At 30.9% G+C, this 10,172-nt stretch overlaps 2 protein-coding genes across 3 annotated transcripts; both read right to left on the bottom strand.

Annotated features, from left to right (window-relative positions):
- Nucleotides 1-1,584: 1,584 nt before the first annotated feature.
- Nucleotides 1,585-4,666, bottom strand: LOC145062903 (uncharacterized protein At4g06598-like). Of its 2 annotated transcripts, none has more exons than XM_079010495.1 (5): nt 4,461-4,666; nt 3,463-4,144; nt 3,133-3,208; nt 2,937-3,063; nt 1,585-2,088 (listed from the first exon to the last, which is right to left on the bottom strand). In XM_079010495.1, exons 2-5 carry the CDS (start codon nt 4,125-4,127, stop codon nt 1,883-1,885), a joined length of 1,074 nt encoding a protein of 357 aa, XP_078866621.1. In that variant the 5' UTR covers nt 4,128-4,144; nt 4,461-4,666; the 3' UTR covers nt 1,585-1,882. The 2 variants fall into 2 exon arrangements, with proteins under 2 accessions (XP_078866621.1, XP_078866622.1); XM_079010496.1 differs by having other exon boundaries at nt 3,463-4,155.
- A 3,066-nt stretch (nt 4,667-7,732) lies between these two features.
- On the bottom strand, nt 7,733-9,947 carry MGT6 (magnesium transporter 6). Its single transcript, XM_079009624.1, has 4 exons — nt 9,747-9,947; nt 9,057-9,418; nt 8,237-8,979; nt 7,733-8,121 (listed from the first exon to the last, which is right to left on the bottom strand). The coding sequence occupies exons 2-4, from the start codon at nt 9,364-9,366 to the stop codon at nt 7,843-7,845; spliced, it is 1,332 nt and encodes a 443-aa protein (XP_078865750.1). The 5' UTR covers nt 9,367-9,418; nt 9,747-9,947; the 3' UTR covers nt 7,733-7,842.
- Between the last annotated feature and the right edge of the window lie 225 nt (nt 9,948-10,172).

The following is a 10,172-nucleotide window of genomic DNA, read 5'->3' on the forward strand; positions in this document are numbered from 1 at the left end:
GTGCATTTTTTTAATTAATAATGTAACGAAAATATTTTGATTTTTATATTATATAATTTCATTTTTGATTTTTTTTTAAGATAGTAACCTCATGTTAAAAAATTTGTTAGTATTACTAAAGTGTAGATATAAAATTAAAGGTGGATAGATATATTATAAAAAATAGTGAGTCATTGGTTTTTTAAAGACTAACTTAAAAGTTGTTGAATAACTATTTTATGTTTTAGAATAGTAACCAACTCCTGTGTTTATGTATGTTTACATGTTATCTAAATCCTTTTTTCAATTTTTTTTAAATTTTGTTATGAATTGGTCTTATTTTTTTCTTACAAATTTATTCGTCTACAAGTTTTTAAAGACTTTTTTCTATAATGGTTTATAAGATTTCTTTTCCAAGTTAAAAAAAAAAAAAAAAAAAAAAAAAAAAAAAAAACAAAAAAACAAAAAAACAAACAAACAAACACATTTACAGTATGTTCTTAATTTTTTTTTCCAACTTTTTCATATCTCATACATATTAGCAAGCCAATTTTTATCGATGATTGTACTGACACTTAGATTTGATGAAATAACAAATATGATTTAAAATTAAAGTAACTAATAAAACAACGATTAATCAATCATAATCGACTCCGAGGAGCCAAAATTATAAGTACATATAAGAATTTGTTTAGATTGAACAATACAATAACTTTGAAATTCTATCGTTGTTGGTTTAATTGTCTCTTACACAATTATTTTCAAATGAAGTAGATGCATATGCAAGAACCTTTATCGACTATAGTAAACAACATCATATCATATCATACTAAGTAAATTATTACTAGAAATGTTATGGAAATTTTATATTCCGAACAAGTTTTTTTCACTCCAAACCCTAAAAAATTAGCTTCAATATGACACTTATATCTTCGAAATGGCTTATTTATTTATTTGTATATGTTACTTTGGGAGGTTAAGATCACTTGAAGGAGAGTGTATAACCATATTATCTCTTTAAATAAGTTGTAGTTATTGGTTGTCCTAAATTGCAATTCATGAAAAAATTTGTCCGATATATAAATTTTTGAATCAATATTATAATATTGATTGATATAAAGTCATCTTAAAATGTACATTGTTTAGTCTGAAATATACATATAAAGAAAACTTAGTTAGATATTGCATTGATGTTACATTAATTAACATCTAAGCTATAAAGTAATTATATATCCAACTACACGTTCGAAAATTATAACGGATACATTGTTTATTATATTTATATATTACTTACATAAGGTAGTAAGTGAGAAATAATAAAAGATTTATGAGATTTCTAGTTTATAGATAAATTATTCAGAAAAAGTTGTTTATAAAGATAACGAATAGTCACACACAACTTAAAAATGTTTACAGATTTCCTAGAAAATGTAGACTGCTATGAACTATTTCATATAAGGATAAAAAGGGCATTTACGTCTTTTGCACACCAGATCAGATGCGAATAGTAATAAGGGATTCAATTGAGAAAGACCATTAAGAAAAAAAACATTACAAAGAGAGCGTTCATTATTAAGTAATAATTAAACAGATTCCCAAACAATATTTGCACAAAACTAAGTTCAATAATAATAATAATAAAAGTCAATGAAATGTTTTATCATATTCTAAAGTTACCACCTCCGGTGAGTCTCCAACTGGGATATAAATATATTCCCAGACTACTACCAGGTGCAGAGACCAAAATACACTAAATTAGCATAATTAAATAATAACAGAAACAGAAACCAAATACACAAAAGGAAAAGGGTTGAGACTTGAGAAGATGAAGAAGCTAATGAAAAAACCTGCAAATACTTGTCTTGTTTTTAGCCATTCATGAAGGAAAGAAAAGCTTCAGGCTTCATATGTGAAGTGGGCCCGAAACATCACGTGTAGAAGAAGAGCCAGAGTCTTTTTTCAAAGAAAGGTTTGCGAATTGGGAATCAAGTTTGTCCTTGCTGGCGGCTCGCCGGTGGTTGGGAGGCGGCACCGCCTGCTGTGGTTGTTGCTGGTGTTGATACAAGGCTCGCAGTCTTCCAATCTCTCTTTCAAGAACTTCATGTTCCACTGACAAAATAAGTTGTTAGTTTTCAAACATTTAATTAAACCCCTTCATTGTTCATTCATTTGGTTTGTAGAATGGAATTTGTTAAAGGGATTGGAATATCAATAACTTTTGTTTATTGTAATTGTATATAATTAAATTTGTGTTTTCATTTATTTCAATATATATATATATATAGGATGAGGGTATTTTGGTCTTTTGAAAAAGAAAGAACGAAATTGAATTGAAATCCTTCCACCCTTCCATAGGAATGGTGAAATCCATCAAACATGGAATTTGAAGGATTCCGAGGGAATTGAATTCCATCCATTTAGCAACCAAACACGCCATGGAACTGAATCTTGAGTTTCCATCGGATTCCACCGGAATCCGACAGAATTGCAATTCAAGATTCCATTCCATGGCGTGTTTGGTTGCCAAATGAAGGGAATTCAGTTCCATCAGAATCCTTCAAGTTCCATGTTTGATGGATTTCACCATTCCTATGGAAGGGTGGAAGGATTTCAATTCAACTCCATTCTTTCCTTTTCAAAAGACCAAAATACCCTCATCATATATATATATATATATATATATATATATATATATATATATATATATATATATATATATATATATTGAAATAAATAAAAATAATAAATTTAACCATAAATGAAAACTTAAAAACTAGTATTTAGTTATTATTAACTAATTCCATTCAATTTCCTGTGACATGTTACAATTCCTTCATATTCCAATTCCTTTGACAGGTTCCAATTCATTCCCAAAACATTAACCAAGATCGTCTCTTTATATTCCATTTTCAATGTTACATTTTCCAAAGTATTTCTTGTAATTATATGAAACTTACTGTATTTAATCAGTTGCTCTTGAGCCAGACTCTCCAACCGTTGTTTCAGTGCTTTATTTTCCATGCCCAGAATAAGACTTTGCTGATTCAGAAATTCCACCTCAGCAGACACCTCAGAACCCTCTGCCTACAGTCACAAAATATATAACATGACCTGGTTGGAATCAATAAAATATTAATAAAAACTTTTTTTTACCTGTAAAGCCTGTACATTTTTTTCCAGCTCAGCAATGTACTGAAGCTTCCTTACCCGTGAACGTTGAGCAAATTGCCTGTATCAAGTTGATTATTAGATGAGCCATTTATCTCATATGAACACCAGATAAAAGATATCATCTTGACAAAAAGAGTGAGAAATCCATTGATTTCTACAACAACTTTGCTTAGTTTCTAGAGTCATAAAGATGAAAAACAACTTGATTTCTAGAATCCAAATTCCCAGATATATAATTTCACCTAATTACACGAGCATGAATAACTATAATCAAGATGGGAAAGGAACAAAAGAGAGAAAAAATTTGCTTACTGTTTAGCACGTTTTGTGTCTGTTTCTGATGCAGAAGGTTTGTTGTTAGAAGAATCCTTTCTTTCAGAATTATCTCCATCTTGTCTAACAGATTCAACTGCATCTTTCTTCTCACTTGCTATCGAGGTATTCCCATCATGCTCCCTTGAAGCATTAGAATGTGTTAATGCATTTTGTGAAGGATCCCATGCCCGATTCTTATTTTTCATCAAGACATTATGTTCCCCATAAAAAGGAGGATTTCGTGAATCTTTATAAATATCAAAATCTTGAGGTCCCCATGAAGGAACAGAACCCAAGTTTCTCAATCTGTAATCATTTTGTGCTCTATATTCGTTGTTAAAAACAGCATTAGCTGCTTCCATGTATGTAAAAGAGTCACTTGATGAACGTCTATGCCCTCTTCTTACAGGTGATTCTGGTTCATTAAGAAGATCATCAAGCCAAGAAGGTTGTTCTTCTATCAGAAAGCTTTCAGATGAGGTTCGTTGATGTGAATTTGCATCTCTGTATTTTGGTGGACCTTTTGGGGCAACAGCAGGATTTGAGACATAATCTGCATATGATGGTGCAATGCTTGGAAATGGACTTTTAGGGGGAAGTAAAGGGTTTTTTCCAGTGTACATCATACTTCTCATCGTTGAAGGACCCTTGGAGTTCGCCATTGTTAGAGTACAGATCCCTGCAAAAAAACTGAAACCAATTCAATAGAAATAGAAAGCAGCATCCAGATTTGGAAGTAATCCCTTAGAAAACATCACAAACCATTTACGACACTTCTAATCACAAAAAAATCAAGTCAAAATAAATTCTTATCGAGCAATTCATTTTTTCCTTACATGTTACTCCTACAACTCTTATGTGTCATATCGCAACAATCAATCAATTAAAAAAAATCAAATACTGATGAACTCCCCTTCACCTACATTATCCGAAAGATGAATAATTGAAAGCTCAGAATCAGCAAAAACTTTGACGGGAAATTAACCCGTAATTACCTCTATACACGCAGTAAAGATATTCAAGAATAGGCAATGTGATCAGATAAAAACGAAGATTACAAATCGAATCGAAGCAGAGTTCCTTCTTGTCCTAATTTTTGATGATTAGGGTTTTCTTCGTCTTACGAATCCTTCCTTTCTCGTTGACTTGCTTGATGAATAAAGCTCGGGTTTGACAACCCAAGATGAGATGTTCTTGTTTTTACACCTTTTTGCCTTTTTCTTATTTATTATTACCTCCTCCTAATAATACTATCTCATTTACAAAAATAATAATAATACTAATAATATATTAATAAAATAATAAAATAAACTTTTATAGGGAAATGATATTTCAGAATATTTTTTTGAAATTATGTACCAAAATAGATATTTTAGATTATATATTACAGTTTTATTTTAAGATCAAGATATATAATTGATAAACTTGACAAAAATAATCATCTTTCTTAATTATTTGTAGAATAATAATAAAATATTAACCATGTTCTTAAATATAACCACATATTACTAGGATCCATTACAAAATGCTATACATTGTGTACTATGAAATTGTTTCTACGAAAATCGTATTTTTTTATCAAGAAAATATTATTTGGTGTAGTAGGGATCTTCAAAAATTATATTCTCAATAAAGTGAAGTTTCATATTATGATAATGGAGTTTTAGGTCGAAAAATATTTTATAAAGAAAATGTGTAAAATATAGAAAAAGAGAAATTAAATTTTAATTTTCCAGCATTTTGCAATTTGTCATTTCAAATTTGATGGCTATTTTGAGATGCTAAATTTTTGGTTACTTTTAGCAAATTATTAAGAAAAATGGTTATATTTGGTATTTTCTCTATATAATATTATAATTGAAAAAATGAATGTTTAGCTAAAAATAAAATAAAATCTGTACTATTATTTATTTTAAAATTTTGTGAATTACAGAAAAAGTAAACAAAAATCATGAAATCCACCACACTTTTTGTCCACTTGCAAGTTTGCAAGCTGTAAAATTGGCAGGTTGCAAGCAAAGGAAGAATGCTTAGTTGGTTTATTACATTGCCTCCCTAGAGGTTGAGCTCAACTACAATAACAGCCCCTATAGTTACAACAATTTACACATTCCCACAACTTTGAGATTTTGATTACAGCTGTAAATATTTCAAACTTTTACTTCTTTTAGAAAGAAAGCAATTACAAGCAAAGAGAAAACGTATTGAGCACTTATCTCTAAACACCACAACAATTTACTTTTTTAGAAAGAAAGAAATTACAAGCAAACAAAAATGATGTTTGTATATAACCAGACAAAGAGAATACTAACGTAGTGTTTTCACAATTTTCTAGATTTTAAGTTTTAAAAACTTAACTATTTTTTTTAAAGATAAAAACTAGTATACTTTTTGTAAAAATTGGAAATAAACCATATATGCTGAAAGCCGAATAGAAAAAAAAAATTATCAAGTTTAATGCAAAAAATAGCAACACACCTTCGTTTCTTTGTGATACTATATTTTTAATTTATTTTATTAGTACATTATATTTTAAAAAAACTACTAAAATGGTCTCAAAATCAACATAAAAAATTGTAACCATAATAAGTTGCTTTTGAGGATATGTGTTAGCTTAATAAATGATATAAAATAATAACAATGACATAATCATAAAATAACAACCAAAACCAGTCAAAATCATAAAATTGACCAAAAAAGTAAAACTGGTCTCTTTCACTAAAAAAAAACTTTTACTTTCTGATTTGATTTTTATTCAATAAAATATATTGCTATTTATTCAACATATATGATTTAAGTGGTCCAAATTAAGAATAACAAAACAAAATTGTAACAATGAAAAATTTGTCCAAAAAATCAAAATGATTATTGGAACCACAAAGAAACCTCTACTTTCTATTATTAGTATAAGTTTTTTTGTTCCTTTTTAACGAGTCGAAAGGACCAAAAAGAACAAAAAATGTAAAAATTGTCGAATAGACCAAAAAAGTCTAATTTTATTTTTTTTCCAAAAATAATTATACGTCATGTTATAAGTCTTTCATATCATTATAAAGTTCTTTTTTGTTCATTTTTAACTCATCCAAATGATAAAAAAGAACAAAATTGATCAAATTTACCAAATAGTCTAAAATGGTAATTTTCTGTACATTTACTTAACCATGGACCAGTTATGTAAACTTATTTAACCATGGATATCATTAGTAACATTTTTAACTGTACCAAAACGGGAAAATGAAAGTAACAAAAGTAGGATGCTATTACAAGCAAAACTGGTCAAAATCAACAAATTGACCAAATGACCATTTCTAAAGAATTTGTTTTGAGTTTTTCTTATCATTATAATGCTTTTTTTGTTCGGTTTAAAGTGACACAAATGACCAAATTCACAAATCACCAAATTCACCAAATGACCATTTCTGAGGAATCTGTTTTGATTTTTTCTTATGATTATAATTAATGTTTTTTTGTTTGGTTTAAAGTGACAAAATGAACAAAGTGACTAAATCAACCATAAAGGTAAAAATGGTAGTTTTCAATACAAAAAACTACTTTCAATTTTGAATAATTCAATAAAGTATATTGCGATTTAGTGCATTTAAAGCATGAATCGGCCAAATGCAATAAATACCAATATACTTTTACACACATAATCAAATTTGCCAAAAATGCACTTCCATTGTCAATCTACTTTATAAGATTGCATATTATTTTGTATGAAATTTTGTTTTTTTAACAAAACTTAACTTTCGTGTGTGTTAGGTAAGGGGTAAATACAAAAGATACCAATCTACTTTAAATAGAAACTCCAACGTTATTTAATGCATTTAGGCCCTATATGGGGCAAATACAACAAATACCAATCTACTTTATAATAATCATTTTATTATTATTATTATGTTTTTTAATATTTAATGCATTTGGGCCCTGTATGTGTTATTCTGTCTAAGAAGTTGTTTATAAGAATGTAGGTTTTTTTACTTTCCCATATTGCCCTTACCTAACATGTACCCATAATGATCTTTTTATAGACCAGCTCAGCAGCTTTAATGCAATTTACTACATTTACACCCTGTGTATGGTAAATGCAATAAATAGAAATATACTTTTTAAGCATGCACAACTTTTTTTGGTATAAAATTTAGTTGGTTTTTTTATCAAAAATTATCTTTTGTGTGTGTTTTGCATATGTGTATGTCTTTACATTTGTGTTTGTATGTGAGAATGAGTGTATGTCTTTAAAAAAAAAAAAACAGAAAATCACTAATTAAACCATTCAAAAGTAAAAGTAACCAACTAAAGGCATCAATAACATTCATCACATGATAATATCAAACAAAAACAAAAATTCAAACCCAATAATAAGATAATAAATTATTAAGAACCAAGCAGCTTCTTCCACCTGGCGTATCCAAGAACGAGCAAAAAAAGCACAAGAGAAGCAGCAGTTATGCCTCCAACAAATGGCTCAAATATTCCTTCAATGTCATATAATCGACATGGTATATTCATCCCAAATAATCCAGCCACTAAAGTCTCAAAAGCTATTGCAAATGAAGCTATGGTTAATGTTAACTGCAGTTGGATTAACTCATTTCTTTGGTTATCCAATTGGATGTTCACATAGTCTTCCGTGTCATCAATGTACTCACGAACCTACACAGGACAGGACAGAACAGAAAAGGTTGTACTGTATTAGACTGTATTAGACAGAGTGATGTCATAGGATAATATATTTTGGTTTAATTACAAAAAAGATAGAGATACTGACAGATAAAATCTTGTTTCGAGTTCCATCAAGTTGCATGAAATAAGCCTCAAGCAACATCTCAAGATCCTCCACGTCATCATCATTCAAATTGCCACTTGTCAACATACTTCCACTTTTTACAGAGCTTAATCTGCGCAGATGTAAGACATTATTTGGGAAGCTATTTGACCCAACACCTCCCAACAAAGCCTCACTTTGTTGATTTTGTAACCATTTCCTTGTTAGATACAACTGTGTCATATCTTCATCATCATCTAGAAGATGTTCAAGTTCATCCCTTACCTTTTGTACCCTTGCAAGCAAACGAGTAAGATTGCTTTTCAAACTTCTGACACGTTCAAGATTCTTGGTGCTGACATTCTTAGCTAATTCATCAAGAACAGGGTAAGCGTCCCTTTCAAGATCTGCTACACTTGAGTCCAGATATGTACACACTACCTCTAATGCGATTTCCAGAACTTGAAACTCAAATGGAAGCTCGGCTTGCAAACCTTCAGCAGTTTCTGGAACAGGTTGCCATCTTCCAGAAGCTGAGAGGTTTGATTCTGTATCACGTAAAGCAAGCTGGCGTCCACCTTGTTGTATACCAGAAGTGTTGAAATGGTTTTTGTGAGAAAGTTGATGCCTCAGTTGATCCACAAATGGAAGAACCTCTTGACGAAGAGGATCGAGTAGAAGGACTTCTTCTGCTGTGACTATGGCCTTAATGTGTTCCAGGTTAACAACCATTGCTTTCTCCCTAGCTGTATCGTGAATAAGTAAAGGTGTAAATCGATGGATTTTATCAGAGAAAAGAAACCCTAAAAATCAAAGCGATTACCAAGGATATTGGAGGAGTTAGAGAAAACAGGGCCAAGAATCCTCAAATCCCTAGCTGGAATACCCGCCCGTTTGATGATGGTGTTCTTATCACACTCGAAAAGCTCAGATTCGCCAGACCTATCGAACCGCATCCACAATCTCGCTCCACCAGCCTTCTTCTTCGGTTTCGCCGCCACAACATCCCCGACGTTGGCCGGTGGTGACGGCGCGTTGGCCGATTGCTGCGACTCGCCGACCTTCTTCGTTGTTCGTCGACGCCTGGTTGTGCTGCTGCTACGGCGAAACGAGAATGGGTTCGACTTCCCCATTTTTTTTTCTTTTGGAGAAGGTCACTTGTCTACTTGTAGCATTTTCAATCCTCTGTTCAAGTTAAGGAAAATACAGATTATACCCATATCAATTATAGAATCAAGAAAAGGTTTTCACAAGCACCATAAAAGAAAAGAATTGAAAAGGTGCGATATTTAGGTAAATATATCAACTCTTACAACGAGAAATTGATCAATATAGATAAACCTAATTATCAACTCAGTGAAAATCGTTCAATTGTGATTCAAAACGTAATTAATCAATATAGATAAACCCAAAATACAACAAAAGGCTGCATCTCGGTTCGTTCTTCCTTCACGACTGAAAAAAAAAAAAAAAAAAAAAAAAAAAAAAAAAAAAAAAAAACCGCAAAACTTACCCGATTAATGAACGTATGAGCTGTTCTTCGTTGCTCGTTCCACTTCTTCTTGTTGATCTCTTTGATTCCGGCGATTATTTGGATTACAGTAGTTCCTTCCTTCCCTTCGTCGTTCCCGTGCCGAAGCAAAAAAGGAAACCACGAAGGGTTTTTACTTTTTACCCTTTCCCATGCTACAAATATTCCCTCTTTTTACAAGCCAGCCGCGTAAGCATATGCTGTGGCCTCTTTTAACCACATCAGAAAGCCTATGTGGCTGTTTTAAGAAGGAAACCGGTTGTAGTCGGTTATTTTGAAAACGGCAAACGAATTAAGTAGACAGATAGATTAAACATGAAATTGATAAGATTCCATGCATCTCAAAAGATCTAAGGAGATTCATAATTTGAAATTGGTGAATTGTTATTACCTACCTTCATAAATTTA

Source organism: Lactuca serriola, chromosome 7 (assembly GCF_051521515.1).
Source record: "Lactuca serriola cultivar US96UC23 chromosome 7, Lser_US96UC23_V15, whole genome shotgun sequence".
In the NCBI taxonomy this organism is placed as follows: Eukaryota; Viridiplantae; Streptophyta; class Magnoliopsida; order Asterales; family Asteraceae; genus Lactuca; species Lactuca serriola.

Coding starts and splice junctions, on each gene's coding strand:
- LOC145062903 (XM_079010495.1), bottom strand. CDS start 4,127: ATGGCGAACTCCAAGGGTCCTTCAACGATGAGAAGTATGATGTACACT. Junction 3,209..3,462: donor GACACAAAACGTGCTAAACA/GTAAGCAAATTT, acceptor AACTTGATACAG/GCAATTTGCTCAACGTTCAC. Junction 2,089..2,936: donor AGAGCAACTGATTAAATACA/GTAAGTTTCATA, acceptor TTATTTTGTCAG/TGGAACATGAAGTTCTTGAA.
- MGT6 (XM_079009624.1), bottom strand. CDS start 9,366: ATGGGGAAGTCGAACCCATTCTCGTTTCGCCGTAGCAGCAGCACAACC. Junction 8,980..9,056: donor TAACTCCTCCAATATCCTTG/GTAATCGCTTTG, acceptor TTCACGATACAG/CTAGGGAGAAAGCAATGGTT. Junction 8,122..8,236: donor CTCGAAACAAGATTTTATCT/GTCAGTATCTCT, acceptor TGTCCTGTGTAG/GTTCGTGAGTACATTGATGA.